The sequence below is a fragment of the Hesperophylax consimilis genome, chromosome 10 (genome assembly GCF_061612785.1).
Source record: "Hesperophylax consimilis isolate HC1 chromosome 10, BYU_Hcon_1.0, whole genome shotgun sequence".
NCBI classification, from domain to species: domain Eukaryota; kingdom Metazoa; phylum Arthropoda; class Insecta; order Trichoptera; family Limnephilidae; genus Hesperophylax; species Hesperophylax consimilis.
This window is the reverse complement of record NC_142845.1, coordinates 34096922-34121382: the sequence shown is the minus strand read 5'-3', so window position 1 is coordinate 34121382 and position 24461 is coordinate 34096922. Positions and strand designations below refer to the sequence as shown.

Below are 24461 nucleotides of genomic sequence, written 5' to 3'. Positions count from 1 at the left end.
CTATGTGTAACTTTTGTTTCGCAACTATAAAATATAAGATCTAAAAATTTATCGTTGTGGTTTGGTATACTATTATATTGTAGTAAGCTCATCAATGCCATTGTTTGAAGCAAGGTATGCGATGTAGCCGTGTTCGAGGAGGCAAGACCATGGTTGTAGCCTTCAGAAAATGACCATGTTAGAGTAGGTAGATTCAGATCTCCTAGAACACAAAACATATTATTTGGTTCTGATGAAAAAACGGATTCTAGGTTTTTGGAGAAAATATCATAAAACGTTGTTGGCGAGACAGGAGGTATGTATACAGCACATATGATGAGATTGAGAGACCTTACCGGAATAGATACGAAGATTTGTTCAATTTGATTTTTTTCCCAGTCATCGAGACGGGAAGCTGAGAGCTCCTTGCGCACTGCTACTAGCACACCGCCTCCGTCCATCTTACCAGTAAGTATACGGTCCCTATCTCGTCGGAACACCGTGTACCGTGAATCTATGAATTCGGCCGTATTAACACTTGCTACTAGCCACGTTTCAACTAGAACTATAACATCATAGTTATTCGATGAAATGTTAATAAGTAGCTCCTGAGTTTTGGTCTTAATACCACCGCAGTTCTGGTAATAAACAGATAAAGATGATGAGGTCATTTTATTAGTGTAAGTGTGCCCTTCGACTTATTCCACATTCGCGAGAGCGGTACATTGAGTAGGACATATGAAACATCAAAATTATTTATGAAACAAAGATTACTTAGTGTAAAATATGTTAAAATTGTAAAATGTGAATGAATATAAAAGAGACATGATAGTGCTATATAATAATGGAGGTATTGCGCTGTAAACAAAAATATTAAGTAAATTTCTATGAAACAAACGAGTGAACAAGGGTACAGGATAGTGAGAGAGAGTTGGCATCGATAGCAGCAGTAACGAGTGTGTTGTAGAAGTCACATATTCTGTTGATCATGAGTCCTAATTCTGTTAAGGTCTCCCTCACGACGAATGGTGATCACTCGAGAGAGATCATTCCTTTTTGCCAGGATACTGCCATTCCGCACCCATACGTATTTGTAGCCATTTTCTTTTCCGGCGGCACGTGTTTTTCCAAAAAGTATTTTATTTTTTATTGTCAGGTGCTCGTTAACATAAAAGTTAGTGGTGGGAGCGCCAAGTCCTAGTAGGTCTGTTGTGAGGCCGCGGCGAGTCCTTACCGCAGCGATGACGTCATCACGGAGACGCTTTGTCGTAAGCTGGACGACTATGTTGCGTGGACGGTTGGAAGGCGACGAGTGACCGCGAGCGACGCGGTGCACCGCCACCACAGCGCCACTTGGAAGCGGGACGTTAATAATGGACCCCATTCTCTCCAGTAATGTTAAAAGATTTTCACCTTTTGCCTCGGGAATGCCGTGAATGTCTAGGTTACACACTCTGCTACGCTGCTCCATTTCATCCTGAGCGTCTCTGATTGATTCCATTTCCTGTCTTAGGCTGGCATTTTCTTCCTGGAGAACAGTTACACATCCCATAATTTTGGTGTACTGGTCCTTCCACTCATTTGACAGCGCGTCCAATTTTTGATGAATGGCCTCAACTGCGAGTTTACTTTCAGTACGCATCGTTTCGAGTTTCGACTCAAAGAAGTTGATAAGGGAGTCTGTGTCAATGTTTATTATTGACTGGTGCGTTGCCGACGGTGAGTCCATGGGGCCAGATTCAGTCAATAGAGGTGATGATGGTGTTTTCTTCAAACTGCAAACCTTGCTGCGAGATTTAGACATTTTGGTTAGTTAATGTTTTTCTAAAGCCAAAATGTGCAAATAAAAAAATAAAAAAAAATATATTTTTTTTTAATGCCAGTAGGATTCGAACTGAGGTTCTCTGAAACTCAACAAAGAAATGGCGAGCTCAATTTGTATTGAGGTGAAATATTTTAGTAATAATAGCGTTAGCACTAGGATTATTTAGAATGGCGTAGAGAAAAAAAAAAAAAAAGTTATTTTTTGAAATCTGTGTGGGATTCGAACTGATGTTCTTCCAATCTCGGTGCGGATTTAGCGGGCGCTCTAACCACTGGGCCAAACTCCGACTGTGAGATTCTGTGAAATATTTGTATATTAATCGACTTAGCACAGGTATGTTTTTATTTTTGTTAAGTGAATGTTTATTTCGGTGACAACACTAAACTGTCACTTCACAGAACTTGAACTAATCACTTCAAATAAGAATAAGTGCGACCGTTTAGACTTAGCTAACGTAGCTTGTTCGCTTTATGGTTAGTACACACGCAAAGCTCACATCAACAGATAATATAAAGCACAATAGCGCTCGCCATACAATCCCATACAGACCCGACACACGTAAAAAGATAACGCGCTATAAGTGTGGTTCTGAACTTCGCTAACCGAATTTATTTTACGTAACCGCTCCCGACGCGATATTTGAAAAGTTATGCGTCCCCCTCTCCGCCGCAAAAAGGAGAGGGGGTCATTTTAATTACGGAGCTACCAACTAAGTTCCGTGTTCCCTTAGTAAAGTTGTCACTTTGACAGATGAAATTATGTTCCTCGGCCGCTCTCGAATTCAACTGACCCCCTCTCCTACCATAGGTACAAATATTTGATAGCGTCGTGTGTCGGTAGAAAAGATGATGCGCTGTACATTAACTTTTGATGTGAGCTTTGCGTGTGTACTAACCATTACTGTTCTGCAGGAAATCATTTACCGATAAATTGATTAATTATTATGTATTGTGGTATCTGAATTCGGGTGATTTTTGAAGAGCAGTTTTTTGACGTGCGTTCTGTTGGAAATTTCTTACTTATGTGAGGTTGGGTAGGAATCTAGGGATCAGTGTGTCCAGGAGTGACGGACATATGAATATATCCCTCTCACTGCGGTACAAGGCGATACAAGACCAGTTAAAGATTTATTTATTTATTTAATATCAACGGTATAAATATACCATAAACAATGATAACAAGTCACAGTTAAAATCGTAGAAATATTTTAAAAAAAGAATTACAAATATATGTGGCATTTCATTGTGAAATGACATTAGAGAGTAAGTAAGTAAGTAAACAAGAGATACCAGTACATAAGTTTCTATAGTGCAAATAAGGCAGAATTAGATTAAATTAATATTGATTGAAAAGATTTGATAGCATAGCCCTCTTGTACCTACCTTGCGTGCAGTTAAATAGATCTGCCACATCTGCGTATCTATTACTAACTTCATGCAACCTAGGTACAAGCGAGTGTTTGGAATACTCAGTCCTGATATTATTGCATTTAAACAAAATTTTAGAACGAGTAGCTCTCGTGGGTATATGAAATTCAATGAGGTTAATTAAATCAGGACTGTCTATACTACCATTTACAATTTTGAACATAAAGATGTCAAAGGGTCAATCCAAACAAGCCTCTCCCGATCTGGCACACCATACAGTTGGTGGGCAGACGCATCCCGGCACCCCTGCCATAAGTAGTGAACCACTTGGGGTGACTTGACAGAGGTGTTGGTTATCCAAGAAATGCCCGCTTCCCAAATGAATTATTATTTTAATGTTTTGACAGTGACTTGATAAATAAGTTTAGAGTTTCAAATGTCAGGTGCCAGAAGAACAATTTGCAACCTATTTCAATATGTGGAAATTTTGTGCAGTGACAGGAAACGGGAAGCGATTAAAAATAATTTGCATAACAAAGTTAGTCATTGCAAGCCACGTTTAAAATCACGGTAACGGTAGTTTTTCACTAGGGTGACCGTAAAATATATTACGCTGCCGTTTAGGAATTTGGAAATGAACAAAACGTAATTATTATTATTAATTGGAAGCATTTCAGTGAAACAAATATTTATCTATTTAGAATTTACGACACAAGTGCCATTTACATACAAAAGTTTTTATTTTTTTACACATTTTGATGAGAAAAATTAAATATTTAAATTAAGTTAAAACATAACAAATAAAATAACAGTAAGGAAAGAAGCAATAACATTAACCAGTTATGTAGTGACCTCATTAAAATAAGTGGCGTTAAAATGTGTTATTAGTGCAGATAATATAATAAATAAATTGATCAGTTAGACCGTCGATAAACACAAACTTTGGACAAAGACACTACAAATAAAAGCACAAAAGCATTCAACAATCTTACACTCGACACACAATATGAGGGAAACAAAAAACATTACACAACAAAATCATAACGTGAATTAAAAAACAAAAAAGGCTTTATCGTAAAATAAATTTATTCTTAAGAATAAAAAATATACCAACGTGGTACACTTATTAACCGGACAAATAATTACATACATATTTCTTAGTTTTTATAACTGTCTTATTATTTGATATCCTCATATTACATTTAAATTTGTTTAATAAACATAAATAAAATTGTCTATTTCATTTACATACATAATTTGTCACATAAAATTGTAAAATGGGTGCCTCAGCACGTGTAAAGCACCCAGTGAGACTAAAATTATATTTGATAAAAAATCCTTCCAATGTAGGTATCAATAAAAAAATAAAATAACAAATCATAAACACCGATCTATACTGGTCATCAACACTGACGAAAGTAGTGAAATAGTGCTGACGAAACACCCTCCTAAATGCTATCTGTGTGTTTAAGCTGGCATTATATCTTGCTAATGGTAATGCGCAAAAACTCACACCAGCGTTTGAGGAGTATACGTAAAGAAAAATGTGTGCGGCTTTCTATCATCTCTGTTAAAGAATATTTTTTAATAAATTCAATCAGGAATCTTCAAAATCCCTTTGGACTAATCATTACTGTCACCAGTGCAGTGGTGATTGGGTTCTGTGATTCTCCGTTTTTTCTGGCACATCGCACGACGAGGAGGACCCTAAGAAAATGGTGCTCATGGGCAATGTTCCACGAAGACAAGGAAGAAAACGCTCGTCCTCACGCCTGACGAAGGATGCAGCTAAAGACACATCAGAAAACTAAAGTGTTTTCAAGTCATAATCGTTGTCTTTGGCCCTTTCGAGGCCAATCCTCGACTCATACATTCTGGGGAACCTTGGGCATTAAAAGAGAGCCGATGATTTCGTATGAATTAATTCAACTTCAGCACTGAATTTTGTCTCCAGAAAGCATTTTTCATACTGTGGATCCATATAAAATATGAACAGTTAACAATAATCTAGATTTAGGAATCCACCCTTGTGTCTAAAAAGTGCGTAATAATACAAAAAGTCATTGCAAAGTGGAAAAAACATATGGTCATGTAGTTGATAAGTGATTTTAAAGATTACGTATATTATAAATATGATTTCTATGATTCAGTAAAATCACTAACACGTGTTTGAGGGTTTAGCGATCTTTAATATTCATTTCGTTTCAAATTCTGTAAGTTTCCTTCAGCTTAATCATTTCTTAAATCTCTTGACTCAGTAATCCTGGGGCCAACAAACCATTTAAAGTTTTAAAACGTAAATTTTTTTATTAAAAATTGAACAAAAAAAGCCACTTCTCACCGACGGATGTGTGAGTTGTACATGTCACGTGGAGCTATACAAACATAGCCTAGTGATGGTGAAGTCAAGTCATCTGGTACCATACCATTAAGAAGTCAAACAGAGTGCTTCATGGTTTACATGATGACCGACTTGGGAAGGCAAGAGTTTTACATGTCACGTGGAGCATGTGATGTTTTGAATACCCACATAAATAAACGATAAATAATAAACGAACGTGCTCCAAAAATTTTTGTCTAGACTAGCAACATGGGATAGATTACAGGCTTTAAGTAAACACATTCCCACAGGAAGGGATAAAATACGGGCAGTCGAGTCTTGAACTTGGGTACGTTGACAGCTCCGAGAAATCGATACAAATCAGAAGTGATGTGTGAGATTACAGTTAATTAGAGAATTCAGATGGTGTTAGAAAGCTTTGTTGGTTTTTGAATTAAAGTGAAATATTATTGACACCGGTTCAATAATATTTCAAGTGTTATTTTTTGTGTGAAGTGAAAGTGGTTGGACTCAGTGAGAATACAATTAATAATAATGACAATAATAATAATTGGATAATTTGTAGAGCGCCGTTTTGTGAAAAATCACCCCAGGGGCGCTAAAGGTTGGGCGATCGCGATTATAATATAAAATGTGTTAAATTAAACGTGATTTCGTAAATGTGTAGTTCAAACTGAATTACTTCTCTTAAAAAGATGAAAATAATAATAATAATGATTGCGTTTTAAAACAGAGTGAACGCATATAAAGTCAGGAAGTTTTTTTAATCGGGCTAGGGAGGAATTGATTTGGCGAGATCTATCCACGGAGACCGAAAACCAGAGAATCAAACAAATCATAAACTCGGGTTCGAATCCTGACAGAGATTAGGGAAGTACAATTGTATTTACAGAATTACTTAATTACCCTTTTATAGGCGTAGGGAGGGGACCAAAATTTGAACAAATTGCAAGGATTTCGCTAAAAGGAGGAAAGAAGCCGATAGGGAGGAGATCGAAAATTAAACTGATTTAGCTATATAGTGTAACCAGGTAAGCTTCACGCTGAGAACGAGAGATGACTAACTGGGTGAGTTTTATTAATATTATTTATTAAATTCCAGAGGACCCTTTTAAAAGACGGATACAACCGAGGTACAGGAACTAAGTTTACGACACCTGCCGCCCAAATAATGTTGTCATTGAAAGGATTGTGCTAGTCGAACTGTCAAACAGCTGTGAGCAAGAGACGGGCCAATGACCTTTTCATATATAGGACGAGACGCAGGTACAGTCAGTCAAAGGGGAAGTTTTGCTAGCGTATGACCGCCCGAATAGAAAGCGATCGGATGCAACCAGACAGAACAAAAATGAATACTTTTCTTCTGTTATTTGACTTTCTAATTTAATACTTTTCATCTATTGTTTGACTTTCTAAGCTACGAATTGGGATGCACAAAACAAATCTAGAGTCAAAAGAGGGAGATGGTAATCTCCGAAATAAAACTACCAACCGAACAACTTTTCTCAACAGGTACCTTTCGAGAGGTAGGCAGCCTCTTTGAATTAAATGCAAAAATCAAACCAATTATCCGTTTATACCTACCTGAGAGGATAGGTATTCAATAGAAGTTACCCATACCTAATACACGAGGGTGCTAGTAACCTCATAAAATAAATACTGGAACCAAATATTAAAATACAGACAGTCCTCATCCTAAATTTGGCATTTCGAGTAGACCTTACATATATCTCACATGATAATTGGCTGAATGGGTAGGCACACAACCTATCGCTAAAAGCAGGCTAAATGTCGACAAGATCGTCGTGTTTTATCTATGTTATTGACCTAGAAAGGGATGTAAATCCCCGACGACGAGGGAGTTACAACGTTTTCTAGAGGTGGCACGTAACTTAGGACCTTACGTGTCACATTTTCGCGACTAGATTCGTGACAAGGGATGTCATGGTTTTCCCCTTCTACACTCAGTAAAGTAGATTTTCCTGGAGGTGCATGAGGTTGGGGCAATTCTGAAATTGGTGATGAGACCTGGTTTTCTTTATTCTGGCGTGACGGTTGCCGATTTGGAACAAGGGGAGACCCGGCCGGTTGTGATATCCAGACACGCAGATATCAATCGCCTTGTTCAAATTATCATCCATCGGTTTTGTTTGGTAAAGAGGAGGAGCCAATCTTAGCTTGAAAAAAATTCATTTCCTTTCCTCTCCTTCCCCTCCCAAAATATATACAGGGATGGCGCCGACAACTAACACCATAAATTTATCGTATGTATATCACATATATAGAATCTAACATTTTATCATATTCACATTACCCTACGATAGATAGAATCGCGTAGCTAGTTGGGGAGCAGGCGACTTAGAAGATAAGGTTTATGAAATAGCTTTAAAACACAGCGGTAATGGATTCAACTCACTCTATCTCAAAAGGACCGAGGGATACCACACATACATAGATAACTAGGTTTCTATACCGAGAAACAAAAAAAACCAACACAACGTTCGGTGAAGCCTTTTTATGCTGAACCGTCACGTGAAATGAGTACGTTCAAGGTCGTACGTCACGTAGACAAACTAGGATGTACACACTTGAAGGGGTGTGTATTAAAGAGAGGGTCAAAGGCTTGAGAGACAGCAGGGAGGACATTCCTACCCCGGATATATACATAACCAAAGCCTTATGGAAAAGTCACCTATGGGACTTAAAGAAAATTTATCGTAGAAAGAAGAGAAGGAAAAGTTTGAAGTAGAAAGGGCATATCATTACAAGCAATACAAACATAGCGTAGTGATGGAAGTCAAGTCATCTGGTACCATACCATTAAGAAGTCAAACAGAGTGCTTCATGGTTTACATGATGGCCGACTTGGGAAGGCAAGAGTTGTATATGTCATGTGGAACAATACAACTATAGCGTAGTGATGGAAATAAAGTCATCTGGTACCATACCATTAAGAAGTCAAACAGAGTGATTCATGGTTTACATGATGGCCGACTTGGGAAGGCAATAATTGTATATGTCATGTGGAACAATACAACTATAGCGTAGTGATGGAAATAAAGTCATCTTGTACCATACCATTAAGAAGTCAAACAGAGTGATTCAAGGTTTACATGATGGCCGACTTGGGAAGGCAAGAGTTGTACATTAAGGTGGAGTGAAATTTTTTTTTTGAGAATTTCGAAATCGGCATAGTTGGGAAAAATGCTCCATATATTAACAATTACAACAAAAATAGTAAAAAATATATATATATTTTTTTTTTTTATATTTTTTTTTTTTATTTATTACATTTATTATATAAGTACATTTTTGTTTGTTTGTTACAATATAAGATAAAATATTTCAGGACCCCTCTTCCATAGAAGCATTAGCTTGTGGCTGGAAGAGGAGTGTACATTGTTTTATTGCAATAAGTAAGTAATTAAAAATTAAATGATTTTAAACTTATTTAAATGAAGTGAGTTATTTTTCATGAATTGAGTTATTCTAAAGATTAATTCAATTGGAAACATTTTTATTTTTTGTGAGTTTGTCTTTAAAATATTTTTTTACAGTGTTTATTATTTTGATGTTATCATTAATGTTTCTAATTTCTTCAGGTAGTCGATTGAAAAAAATTCTTGCCCCGTAAGTGTAATAATTTTGTGCAAAGGAAGTGTTTAATTTTGGGCATGGAAAAATATATTTAAGTCTAGTACGGTTTTCAGTTAGAAATTGATACTTGTCTTTTTCTTTTATGATTTGAATTAGTGCATTTTTAATATAAAGATCTTTAAATGAAGGCACTTGAAATTCTTCGAATAATCGATCCGTTGGGTAATCGGAAGGTTTTCGTAATATTATTTTAATTATTAACCTTTGTACCACTTCTATTGGAGTAAGGTTAGTTTTGTATGTGGATCCCCAACTAATGATACCATATTGTAGCGTTGATTGGACCAAGGCATAATATATTAAATATAGGTTTTTTAAAGACAAAAAATTTCTGATTCTTAAAAATACATATATCAGTTTTCTGATTTTTTTTACAATTTGACATATTTGTTCCTTCCAATTCAAATTTTTATCGATAATTACTCCTAGATATTTGATTGTGTTTGTGTTTTTTAGTATTGTGCAGTTTTGGAGACAGTAATTTTTATTATGTATTTTGGAATTGTCATGAATGATAATGTTAAAATTTTTAGGGATGTCTTTTGTGTGTATTGCAAATGGAATTACATATGTTTTATCGCTATTTAGTGATAACAAATTAATGTCGAAGAAATTCTTAAGAGTATTTATGTCTTCAGTGGCTTTAAGTATTACGTTTTCCCAAGTTTTTTCGCTTATTATTAGAACTGTGTCGTCGGCATACGAAGTAATTTGGCCATGTAGTGGTTGAAAGAAAATGTCGTTAACATATATGGTGAAAAGAATTGGTCCAAGCACTGTACCTTGCGGGATTCCAAAGTCAGAATGTTCTTTATCGCTATTGACATTATTTATTTTTACGACTTGTGGTCGATTTTTTAGGTAGTTTGAAATCCATTTAATCGCATTGTCTTTTATGCCTATATTATTCATTTTTTTTAGTAGAATCTTATGCGATATGCTATCAAAGGCTTTCCTTAGATCAATAAATATACCTGCACATTTTTTACTTTTATCTAAAGATTCGTAAATGTATGAAGTTACGTTAGCAATAGCATCTTGTGTGCTGAGAGATTTTATAAATCCAAACTGGTTTTTGTGTAGTATTTTATTATTATCTAGGAAATTGACTAATTGTTTTTTTACTATTTTTTCAAAGATTTTTCCTGTATTTGAAATTAAACAGATTGGTCGATAATTTGTTACTTGATGTGGATCTCCAGATTTGTAAATAGGTGAGATTATTGTATTTTTGTAGTTCGTTGGAAATATTCCTTTTGTTAAACTTAGGTTTATTAAATGAGTGATTGGTTTTATTAAATAAGGTTTCATAGATTTTAACATATGTGCCGTAATAGAATCAAAACCGGGAGACGAACCTACTTTCATATTATCTATTATTTTTATGATTTCACATTCTGTTGTCGTTTCAAACGTTGAGAGTATATTACGTTCCTGTAAGTTTTCATTATTATGATTTTCCGGGATAAAAGATTTTTGGATATTTTTCGCAAGATTTTTTCCGACATTAGCAAAAAAAGAGTTAAATATGTTTGCACATTGTTTAGGTTGCATATTGGCATTTATAATTTTGTTATCATGCTCAATATATTTTACGTTTTGTGTTTTTTTTGTATTGTCAATAGCCAAATTAACTGTTTTCCACATTTGTTTTTGGTTATTTTCTGAGGATAATATTTTATTTTAAAAAAAATCTTCTTTACTTTTTTTAATATAGGCTGTTAATTTATTTTTATATTTTTTATATAAAATATATGCATTTTCATTTTGGGGATTTTTTAAAGTTGTCTTGTAAAGTTTTTCTTTGTTTCTAATAGATATTATAAGTCCTTGTGTAATCCAAGGCTTTAAACATCTTAATTTAGATTTTATGTGTGTTGTTGTTTCATTTGTTGAATTTTTAATGTGTTGCGACAGGGTATTTTCAAAGTTAGTCGAACATGTTTCAGTGTCATTACTGTTTAAAACATTGTTCCAATCCTCTTTTTTTAGCTTTTCAGTGAGAATGGTCATATTAATGGTGGATTTTTTAGTTATTATATTATGTTTTTTTTGTTTAATATTGTTATTATATAGAAGTAAGCATGAATGATGGTCAGTTATGTTAGTTTTCCAAACAATTGATTTTAATTTGTGAAGATTTTTAATATTTACGTTTGTCCAGATATGATCTAAGCAGGATGGAGTATGTTCTTTTATTTCTCTTGTGTTTTTATTTATGCAAGATATGAAGTTTTGTTCAGTCATACAGTTAATGTATTCATTTTTGCAACCATTTTCAATTTTGTCATTAATGTTTAAGTTAAAATCACCTACAATGAAACAAAGCTTATTTTTAAATTTCGATAATATGCATTTAAGGTCATTAATAAACGTAATTATATTCGAGCCGTGCGTTCTATAGATAGCTATTAGATGGTACATTGATTTGCCGAGTTTAAAATGTATTTCGATGCAGTTAACTAAATGTATTGGGTGTTCAATTATTTTAATTATACTAAATTTATTACTTGCAAATATTACTATTCCACTATTTTTATTGATATCTATTTTGGTAGAAATATAATTGTATTCGGGTAAGCAATAAGAAGGTGACTCAGCATTTGTAAATGTTTCGGATAATACTATGAAGTCCGGTTTTTTTATTAAATTATTTATTTTTAGAGTTAGCTCTTCAAAATTTTTTTGAACACTACGAATATTTAGGTGCATAATAATTATATCACTGTTGTTTTTAGAAATAATTTTGTTACATGAATCAGTGGATATGCATTCATATTCTTGAATTTTAATATTTTTTTCTAATTCATTATTTATGAAATCATCTGAAATCATCATGAAATATTGTGTTACAGATGAATGAGTGTGCAAATAAATATGTTCGGAAGTATATTTTGTTAGTAATTAAGAACTCGTTTCTATTAATAACGTCATAATTGGGCGGAACAATAATAATCATATACTTATAAATAATAATGTAACTCGACTGTGAGTTGTTAGTACTTAAGTAGATACTGCAAATTTGAACAGGCGCTATTAAACAGGGTGTCGACATTGATATGCTGTAAACAAAGTATAGTTGAGATATTAATTTCTTACTTGTTTTTTTTAATGAATATAGCATTTTAATTATAGTCAATTTTCTGGTAAGCAGATTCTGTCATTTTCTTGACGTAGTGGCACTTGCTGTCATTCGCTCGATGGTTAGAATTTATTTTCCCATTTCTTTTTTTATTAAAGGCTAGACAATTGTAGCACTTTGGTGTTTGATTTTTATTTGGGCAGTTCGCTAGAATGTGTTCTTCTGCGCAGTGGAGACATTTGGGTTTTTCTGTTTTCTTTCGGCACTTGTTGGCAGTATGTTCGAACCACAGGCAGTGGTAGCATTGGGACAATGGGTTGGAGTCCTCTACGTGAACCCGCATAAATCCCAGGTTTATTCTTCCTTTTTCGATTAATAGTTTTCTCATTTGACCGGTTGTTTCTAGGATGTAGTTGGATAGTTGATCGCTTCTTTTGTTTTTTATTTTTGCCATTATTTTGGGCATATGTTTGCTGTCTTCTTTGGTAAGTTGATAAATGTCTTCATTTTGTTCTATAAAATCTTCGTTAAAATCTTGAATGTTGTAGTCTTTATGTATTCCTTTGATGATAACGTTCGGTTTACGTTTTTTTTATTTCTGATGCAGATATGCTGTTATTTTCTTTTTTGTTTATTTCTTTCATAATTTTATCAGCGTCTTCTTTTTTGGGGCAAGTGATGATAACATTGTTATTAATTGTTTTTTTTATTCCAGAAACTTCAACTCCCAATTTCCCGACTCTAATTTGTTTTTGTATGTTTATTTTTATTTGGTCAGTGTTTTCATTATTATTCGAAATTATCTTAATTGTATGCAGCTCTTCTTTTGGCAAGTTTGATTTTCCTTTTTCAATTACGCTAGCGTACGTTTTTTTGTCGTCCGCCGTTGATTGTTGCGGGGGTTGAGAGACAATTTTTTCATATGTCATTAATTTACCCTCAATTATTCCAACCTTGGTACCAACGTCAATCATTTTGCTTGAAAGAGTAGATAATTTTGTCAAAAGTTTAGCCATTTGGTCTTTAGTAATTTTGAGAGATGGATCCGTAATGGCATTATGGATGCCGTCAATGAGTTCTTTTGCTTCATTAATAGATATGAGGGCGTTGTCGTTAGTATTCATGTTGTTGTGTGTGACAGCCCTGTTTGAGTACACAATGTAATTTATTTGATGCGGTAGTATATTTGCATCATGTTGTGCGCACCGTTACACCGATACATGCGAGGTAGGTACTGTGAACTGTGATTGTATGCGTCCAAAATGAAATGTTATTATCACTTGTTCTGTCACTGTCACTGAAGATTTTAATTTCACTTTAAAATATTTAAATATTGTTCGGTTTTAACCAACTATTAATCTTGTTTATTAGTTGTCCCTCAAGGGACTACTTTCGATTTAAATATATGCTTTAAGCGGACTTTTTACCGGGTTTAGTACAAATTTAACACGGAGCAAAGACAACGTGTGTCTTCCGATATTATTATTCACAACTCACAATAGCTGGACATCGCCAAAACTTTAAATTTTATCATTTTCACGATTTTACCTAAGTATTTATAACTCATATACGCGAAATAAAACACACAAAAAATTTGTATTTTACCATTTATTTTACAGATAATACATTCGTAGATTGTTAGAATGGAACAAATAGTGGAAATAAAAAATGTAAATATATTATTTACCGCATTGAAAAACTTGAACATTACAAAAGTTAGTATAAACGGTACTGCATTTTGGTGTTAAAAATCGGCATTAGGTGACGTGACTCTAGCCTTGTTTTTATTAATCCATCTCGCCTCAAGGGTCCACATACAACGGCTGAGGCTTCTGTTACAATTTTCACACATCTCTCTGTAGCTTGAGTGTGGCAAGGAAAATTTTTTATCATTGGTAGTATGACATCGTCAATTATCGTGTGATCGGTAATGGCTTGTAAAATTGTCTCGTCACTTACAAATTTGGTTAGTGGTGGCTCGGTTATATTTTCCCACTTTATAACATCAATATAATCATCTGCTGAAAAATCAAAAACAGGCACTTTGAAGGTACAAATAAAGTCTGATTTCATTTTCATTTGCCGAGCTTTCAATATTCTTCTCAACGCCAACTCTCTTACGTATTTTCGGTTATCGTTTAACATGGCTAACAATATATTTTCGTGATGCCCAAAAAAGCCATTACGCTGGATTACTGGATCAATAATATTTTTTAAAACACTGGGCAAATATCGTGAAAGCACTATTGTTTCGTGTAAATGCCTGGCACCGGAAATACATAATGGTTTGGTCTTAATGTTGAACAACATAGGTGCGTAAACTGTTAATACAAATTTCGTTAAAGTTACCATATTTTTTATGGTTTTAGGGTAGAAATGTAAAGCCGAAGAATCCGATTCGCTGTAGTGAGCCACCTGGATTGTACAATTTTACCGGGATTTGTTTTTGATAAATTTTCATTGCAGAATCCGAAGTCAATAGTTTTACACATTTTCAATAGATACAGCTAATCTGTACTTAAATCCTGTGTATTTGTCATACTTGGTAATAAACATTGAATGATTTTAAATTTCACGACAGGTAGTTGTTCTAAAGATTTACCTATAATTTCAGTGAAACTTTGCGGTCGCAAAATGAATTCGTTTGCATGTAATTGACAGTCCACTGTAAAGGCCGTTTGAGATGTGATTCAAGGCGCCGAATAACACCTCCTTTGCACCCCGTATTAACTGCAGCTCCGTCGCATCCAATTGCAACAATTTTTTCCAAATCAATATCTTTCGAAGACAGTAATGAAATAATTCCATTACTTATTGCTTCAGATTTTCCGGTTTTTAATTAAATGTGTCCCATATACTTGCCACCTGGTTCTTTTACTAAACTAACGTGTTCTTCAGTTATTATTTTTCGCCGGTTGACCTCCATGCTTAAAGTTTTGTCCTTCCGCTCGTCGAAGTATAAACCAAATTGATTGGAATCGATTACTAACGGCTTACTAGTAAGGGCAGTTCTTTTCTTCATTTGAGCTCGTCGAATTTTACTCCTATCCACAACGCGAGATGTATCGTTCTGTGAAATTAAGCCAACATCTTGTAATATAGCGGAAACAATTGCAACTCCTGCTCGATCTGAAATACAATATCTGTGTAATGTTTTGGCCACAACAGGGAAGTCTTTCACGTCATGGTGAGAATTATTTGGTTGTGCTTCATTTTGCATTATTTCTTGAGGAATTGAAGACGAAGCACATTTTTTTGAGAGTCTAAAGTTTAAACTACAAGAATGAATAGCGTCATCATGGTGACGTTTCCTTGTCAATAAATTCATGTTTATTTTGTAGCATCTCGGTCAAGACCTCCTATCATCATTTTTCGATCCATTCGCTGATCCAGTAGGATTTTTTGTTCTTTGATATGAATTTTTAGCTTCTTTTTACACGAACATAAGTCAAAAGATGTGCATCTGCATGTCGCCATATAAAAAAGAAACGGGGTTTTTTCTAGCGGATCGGAAACTTGGCCAAGATGATACGCGATACATTTCACTCTGTTTGATACGCGTTTTGGGTAGAAGGATTCGTTGCTGTGTGGGAATAGTTTAACTGTTCCTACAGTCCTACTTAATAATTATATTATAAAATAATAATGTAATTATATCATAGGTAATAAATAAACACTCATTTTTTTACATAGTTATAAGCATTTCTAAGAATCGGGAGAACATTATTGGTGTTTTCAGTGTTTTTATCAAAAATTCAAAGTAGTGGCGATATCGTATTTATAAATAAATATTTTTTTATATTTTTTATTTAAGATAAGTACATAACGAAGCACCAATCCCGCGTATGCCGAATTCTATATTACGAAAAAAAAATTCTCCATACTAGACCGCTCCACCTTATTGTACATGTCATGTGGAACAATACAACTATAGCGTAGTGATGGAAATAAAGCCATCTGGTACCATACTATTAAGAAGTCAAACAGAGTGATTCATGGTTTACATTATAGCCAACTTGGGAAGGCAAGAGTTGTACATGTCAAGTGGAACAATACAAAACATAGCGTAGTGATGAAAATCAAGCTATCTGGTACCATTACATTAAGGAGTCTAAGAGAAAGCTTTGTGGTTTACATGATGCCCGTCTTGGGAAGGCAAGAGAAAGGATTTGATAGGACAAAAATCAAGTGGAATACCGTCGAGGAAGCTTAAACGCAAGAAGATTATTTATTATGATATTATTAGGATTAACTTATTGAAGTTTAAACCTAATTAAATTATATATTTAATCATTGAAAATAATATTAACAATTCTCAGTGAAATTGTGAAAATATCTTATCAACTTAGAGCACCACGAAAAAAGGAAATGAATGACGTTGTAGATACAAACATGACAGAAATTTACCAAAATAGCAACGAAGAGGATGAATTAAGGAAGAGACAAAAAGAACCAACAAATACGGAATAACGATAGATTGACCGGGACCAACACTCTACCAATAAGGATTTTTTAAAGTTCACCTCCTCACTTAAATACCAGTATGTTTTTTTTTACAAATGTCGATTTAATAGTTAAAATAATTTTCGAACTTTGTATTTTTCAAAGCCCGCTAAAACGATCGAAATCTGACGGGGTGACGTCATACGTACCTTGCTTTTGTCGGTTAGTAAAGTCATATAAGGGTATGAAATCAAAAATTGTCAATTTAAATATTTAACAAGATTTCCAAAAAGTATAAATTCTTTTAAAATAATTTTGTTTACCACAATGGTACCCTGTGTGCGAGTCTACGCAGTGCAACTTAGCACAAAATTGTCCCAAAAAGAACTCGCCAACCTATCACAGGGCGTTTATGTCATAAGTTTGTGTTTTGGTTTTAATGACTATTTATTAGTTATACGAATAATTATATAAAATAAAACTTATTTATTCCGAATCGTCATTTATTGATCTATACGAATATATGTTTTAAGCCATTATATGTTTCACTTAAGTTCTTTTTTGAACTACTGAGACCTAAATTCGTTCATTTTTTATCGATCTCGTATTTCAACTTACAAAATCAATTATTTTTTCGGCTGCAATCTTTGGAATGATTGCAAAATTCTTACCAGTATATATTTCCCACCTAGATGGTGTCTCTGTAGTATTACGTGCCCAAATTATAAGAGAATATTGATAAATTGACTATTATTATTTTTAAGTGGTGAAAGTGTTGATATTTTCGAACTAGATTATAAATCTGAGATTATTTTAATCGTAAATCTCATCTAAAGGGTGTTCGTTTCTTCATCCTAAAAACGAGGAACGAACATTTCAAATACGTGGACAAATGATGAGGATAGAGTAAGCACGATTGCGAAAATCTCAAAATAGAAGTGCATAGGACCAACGATCAAAATATCTAATCGAATTCATTAATGAACTTTACATTTATGGGCAGCAAACTTTGGTCAGTGCGATGATTATCAAATGAAAACAACCGTGGTTGGCAATATTGATTTGCGCATTGTTCTGGGAGACAATGATCGAAGGTGTGTATTATCTAAATATAGTGGCGACATTACAAAAGGCATTTCGACAGGAACCACCACTACAATAATTTTTAGTCCATGCTTAACTGGTTATTCATCAAATAATTTCGCATAATCAACAAGGTTTCGAATCGATAATCAAGAAGGTTTTTTTTTCCTTTTAACGATTTTTAACTTATTTCATTTATTTGTTTTGGTTCGTATCATTTTCCCCTTCGCGAATCTCCACCTTGTCGCGGTGAGGGGGCTTTCGAAATCCGATGACTCTTTGGGCTTCATCTATTCTCTCGTCCATTTTATCTCTCGGGAATGTTTTCTGACCAGATAGCCCCAAGACGAGGTTTCAGACTAAGAGAGATTCAGCTGGTAGCCCTGTCTTGGTGCAGCCTTGTTTTTAAAACAACTATTAAATAATCATTTTGGAATGCGTGTACGGGTATCAGCGCCCCGTGAACCACACATTGGACAACCAATATTTCTGCCATAGATCACCACAAATGGCAAGCTATATTTGGTAGAAGGGATGCCTGGGTCCTTTGGGTGAGGTTTGTCCAGGTCTTGGCGGTGGATGCATCTGAGAAGGATTCACATGACAGACTGCCCCCTAGATTCCTAACCACCCTTCACACCCTTTTCTTTCACACAAACTCCTCTAATTCATGTTCATTCACAAGGCATTCACACGGCGTCACCAACGCTTAAATAATCCCTGAGAGAATTTTTTTTCAATAGTGAGTGTGTGGAGCTAATGAAAAAACATATATATATAATAAAAATAAAATAAAAATATTAAGTTTTTCGGAATAACTTTATTGAGTAAAACCTCAAATTGTAATATTTAAATATTGAAGACAATATTAGTGATTTTTAAACGAAAATCTGAAACAGAAAAATCAGAAAAGGAAACGGTCACATCTGGGACTCGAACCCAGGACCCTTGTCTTTCCGGGACAATGCTCTACCAACTGCGCTAATGGGACCCTATCATACTCGGTCACTTTTAACTGTATCATACTTCGAATAAGAACTACCAACATTGTCTTCATTTTTTCACCGCACATTTTTATTGGCAACTATCTTTATGTATGATCGCAAGATTCAACCCGAACTAAATGCAATCCAGACAGCGTCTTTTTAGATAAACCTATCTTATTTTTTATTTTTAATGTGCGACATCTGTTGACTTTTCTGCAAGTCTAGAATGAATATTAAGTTTTTCGGAATAACTTTATTGAGTAAAACCTCAAATTGTAATATTTAAATATTGAAGACAATATTAGTGATTTTTAAACGAAAATCTGAAACAGAAAAACCAGAAAAGGAAACGGTCACATCGGGGACTCGAACCCAGGACCCTTGTCTTTCCGGGACAATGCTCTACCAACTGCGCTAATGGGACCCTATCCTACTCGGTCACTTTTAACTGTATCATACTTCGAATAAGAACTACCAACATTGTCTTCATTTTTTCACCGCACATTTTTATTGGCAACTATCTTTATGTATGATCGCAAGATTCAACCCGAACTAAATGCAATCCAGACAGCGTCTTTTTAGTTAAACCTATCTTATTTTTTATTTTTAATGTGCGACATCTGTTGACTTTTCTGCAAGTCTAGAATGAATATTAAGTTTTTCGGAATAACTTTATTGAGTAAAACCTCAAATTGTAATATTTAAATATTGAAGACAATATTAGTGATTTTTAAACGAAAATCTGAAACAGAAAAATCAGAAAAGGAAACGGTCACATCTGGGACTCGAACCCAGGACCCTTGTCTTTCCGGGACAATGCTCTACCAACTGCGCTAATGGGACCCTATCCTACTCGGTCACTTTTAACTGTATCATACTTCGAATAAGAACTACCAACATTGTCTTCATTTTTTCACCGCACATTTTTATTGGCAACTATCTTTATGTATGATCGCAAGATTCAACCCGAACTAAATGCAATCCAGACAGCGTCTTTTTAGATAAACCTATCTTATTTTTTATTTTTAATGTGCGACATCTGTTGACTTTTCTGCAAGTCTAGAATGAATATTAAGTTTTTCGGAATAACTTTATTGAGTAAAACCTCAAATTGTAATATTTAAATATTGAAGACAATATTAGTGATTTTTAAACGAAAATCTGAAACAGAAAAATCAGAAAAGGAAACGGTCACATCTGGGACTCGAACCCAGGAATGAAGACAATGTTGGTAGTTCTTATTCGAAGTATGATACAGTTAAAAGTGACCGAGTAGGATAGGGTCCTATTAGCGCAGTTGGTAGAGCATTGTCCCGGAAAGACAAGGGTCCTGGGTTCGAGTCCCCGATGTGACCGTTTCCTTTTCTGGTTTTTCTGTTTCAGATTTTCGTTTAAAAATCACTAATATTGTCTTCAATATTTAAATATTACAATTTGTGGTTTTACTCAATAAAGTTATTCCGAAAAACTTAATATTCATTCTAGACTTGCAGAAAAGTCAACAGATGTCGCACATTAAAAATAAAAAATAAGATAGGTTTATCTAAAAAGACGCTGTCTGGATTGCATTTAGTTCGGGTTGAATCTTGCGATCATACATAAAGATAGTTGCCAATAAAAATGTGCGGTGAAAAAATGAAGACAATGTTGGTAGTTCTTATTCGAAGTATGATACAGTTAAAAGTGACCGAGTAGGATAGGGTCCCATTAGCGCAGTTGGTAGAGCATTGTCCCGGAAAGACAAGGGTCCTGGGTTCGAGTCCCCGATGTGACCGTTTCCTTTTCTGGTTTTTCTGTTTCAGATTTTCGTTTAAAAATCACTAATATTGTCTTCAATATTTAAATATTACAATTTGTGGTTTTACTCAATAAAGTTATTCCGAAAAACTTAATATTCATTCTAGACTTGCAGAAAAGTCAACAGATGTCGCACATTAAAAATAAAAAATAAGATAGGTTTATCTAAAAAGACGCTGTCTGGATTGCATTTAGTTCGGGTTGAATCTTGCGATCATACATAAAGATAGTTGCCAATAAAAATGTGCGGTGAAAAAATGAAGACAATGTTGGTAGTTCTTATTCGAAGTATGATACAGTTAAAAGTGACCGAGTAGGATAGGGTCCCATTAGCGCAGTTGGTAGAGCATTGTCCCGGAAAGACAAGGGTCCTGGGTTCGAGTCCCCGATGTGACCGTTTCCTTTTCTGGTTTTTCTGTTTCAGATTTTCGTTTAAAAATCACTAATATTGTCTTCAATATTTAAATATTACAATTTGTGGTTTTACTCAATAAAGTTATTCCGAAAAACTTAATATTCATTCTAGACTTGCAGAAAAGTCAACAGATGTCGCACATTAAAAATAAAAAATAAGATAGGTTTATCTAAAAAGACGCTGTCTGGATTGCATTTAGTTCGGGTTGAATCTTGCGATCATACATAAAGATAGTTGCCAATAAAAATGTGCGGTGAAAAAATGAAGACAATGTTGGTAGTTCTTATTCGAAGTATGATACAGTTAAAAGTGACCGAGTAGGATAGGGTCCCATTAGCGCAGTTGGTAGAGCATTGTCCCGGAAAGACAAGGGTCCTGGGTTCGAGTCCCCGATGTGACCGTTTCCTTTTCTGGTTTTTCTGTTTCAGATTTTCGTTTAAAAATCACTAATATTGTCTTCAATATTTAAATATTACAATTTGTGGTTTTACTCAATAAAGTTATTCCGAAAAACTTAATATTCATTCTAGACTTGCAGAAAAGTCAACAGATGTCGCACATTAAAAATAAAAAATAAGATAGGTTTATCTAAAAAGACGCTGTCTGGATTGCATTTAGTTCGGGTTGAATCTTGCGATCATACATAAAGATAGTTGCCAATAAAAATGTGCGGTGAAAAAATGAAGACAATGTTGGTAGTTCTTATTCGAAGTATGATACAGTTAAAAGTGACCGAGTAGGATAGGGTCCCATTAGCGCAGTTGGTAGAGCATTGTCCCGGAAAGACAAGGGTCCTGGGTTCGAGTCCCAGATGTGACCGTTTCCTTTTCTGATTTTTCTGTTTCAGATTTTCGTTTAAAAATCACTAATATTGTCTTCAATATTTAAAATAAAAATATATATATACCAATAAAAATACAAACAAGCTTTACAACAAACTGTTCATGTTTATTTTTTATAATAATAACGACAAGCTTTCTACACATTGTTCTGTAACTAATTTCTTAGAACATATTTGCTTCTTTTGTACCCTCGTTATTATACACACTTATAGAACTCTTTTTGTAAACTCGTTATTATACACACTTATTGAACTCTTTTATTCCCTCGTTATTATTCACACTTATTGAACTCCTTTGTAACCTCGTTATTATACACACTTATTGAACTCTTTTGTACCCTCGTTATTATACACACTTATTGAACTCTTTTATTCCCTCGTTATTATTCACACTTATTGAACTCCTTTGTAACCTCGTTATTATACACACTTATAGAACTCTTTTTGTAAACTCGTTATTATACACACTTATTGAACTCTTTTGTACCCTCGTTATTATACACACTTATAGAACTCTTTTTGTAAACTCGTTATTATACACACTTATTGAACTCTTTTATTCCCTCGTTATTATTCACACTTATTGAACTCCTTTGTAACCTCGTTATTATACACACTTATTGAACTCTTTTGTACCCTCGTTATTATACACACTTATTGAACTCTTTTATTCCCTCGTTATTATTCACACTTATTGAACTCCTTTGTAACCTCGTTATTATACACACTTATAGAACTCTTTTTGTAAACTCGTTATTATACACACTTATTGAACTCTTTTATTCCCTCGTTATTATTCACACTTATTGAACTCCTTTGTAACCTCGTTATTATACACACTTATTGAACTCTTTTGTACCCTCGTTATTATACACACTTATAGAACTCTTTTTGTAAACTCGTTATTATACACACTTATTGAACTCTTTTATTCCCTCGTTATTATTCACACTTATTGAACTCCTTTGTAACCTCGTTATTATACACACTTATTGAACTCTTTTGTACCCTCGTTATTATACACACTTATTGAACTCTTTTATTCCCTCGTTATTATTCACACTTATTGAACTCCTTTGTAACCTCGTTATTATACACACTTATAGAACTCTTTTTGTAAACTCGTTATTATACACACTTATTGAACTCTTTTGTACCCTCGTTATTATACACACTTATAGAACTCTTTTTGTAAACTCGTTATTATACACACTTATTGAACTCTTTTATTCCCTCGTTATTATTCACACTTATTGAACTCTTTTGTACCCTCGTTATTATACAAACTTATTGAACTCTTTTATTCCCTCGTTATTATTCACACTTATTGAACTCATTTGTAACCTCGTTATTATACACACTTATAAAACTTTTTTGTACCCTCGTTATTATGCACACTCATTGAACTATTTTGTACCCTCGTTATTATTTACACTCATAGAACTCTTTTGTACCCTCGTTATTATACACACTTATAAAACTTTTTTGTACCCTCGTTATTATGCACACTCATTGAACTATTTTGTACCCTCGTTATTATTTACACTTATAGAACTCTTGTGTACCCTCTTTATTATACACACTTATTGAACTGATTTTACAACTTTCTATTATAATGAAACTATATACCTACTTGAGTTGTAGCTATATGATATATTGTATGTATATCTTTCATGTTCAGTTTATTATGTTTTATTTATTTAACATTAAAAACAAAACAGGAATATAAACATACATACAGAACAGTAATAGAAAAAATGTTTAAAGATAGAGTAATAAAGTGATTAGTCACCATGAATCTGGCAGTTGCCTAGTATGGTGATTCGATGTATCAATGACTTGTAAATGTCTATTAAAAAAAACATCTATTTTATAAATAAAATTATAAAAAGACGCATATTTCAGTTGGACCTAACCTGCCTCACTCAGCGAACCTATATTGAGGCAGTATTTTGAGCTAAATTAATTAATACACTGTCTATGACGTACAAATATTTATAACAAATGAGTTCCTATAAAACATTTATTTACTGTTCACTCCGAATTTCTCCCGGAAGGTTAATAAATATAATACATGGACATTATATTTATTGAAAGCAGAGCAAAGTCGAGAAACTCCGGGTACAAATCAGCTAGTTATTGAATACTAGATGATTTGTTCCCTGGCGTTGCTGGGGGTTATCCTTAGGAGATAGACATATACTATCGCGGACTTTTCTGTAGGCCTTTTTAAAATGTACAATTCGGTAGCAAATGATTTTATATAGTGGCCGAAAATTTAATTTTTATGCTATCTGCCCCTTTCCATGTGTTTAAAATACATCAATTTTTGCGTGAATTTTCTATTTAAAATGAAATAAAATTGTTGTGACCCTGAAAAGATGCAGTCTTTGAAGATAAAGTTTTTTTTATAAATTACCTTGTTATGATGCAGTTGCGTAAAGTGCTTGATTGATACACTGATAATCAAGTACTTATTTATTTTTCTATTCCGCGTAATTGTCTATGTTTTTTTGGAGCAAGCAACACTCCCGCCGAGAGAGGAAATTCCGGTCACTCTCACTAGAAAGCGGCGAAGCGGGCTGCTTCCTAAAAACAGTCGCATTCTTTTTATAATGGTGGAAGTTTGAAAACCTAGTTGGTTG

General features: G+C 34.0%; 1 protein-coding gene across 1 annotated transcript; it reads right to left on the bottom strand.

Moving 5' to 3' along the window:
* Positions 1-949: 949 nt before the first annotated feature.
* LOC149420655 (uncharacterized) lies at positions 950-1783 on the bottom strand. Its single transcript, XM_089635980.1, has one exon. The coding sequence runs from the start codon at positions 1781-1783 to the stop codon at positions 950-952; it is 834 nt and encodes a 277-aa protein (XP_089492106.1).
* Positions 1784-24461: the final 22678 nt, after the last annotated feature.

Excerpts from the sequence above, each read along its gene's own strand:
- LOC149420655 (XM_089635980.1), bottom strand. The coding sequence starts at position 1,783 with ATGTCTAAATCTCGCAGCAAGGTTTGCAGTTTGAAGAAAACACCATCA.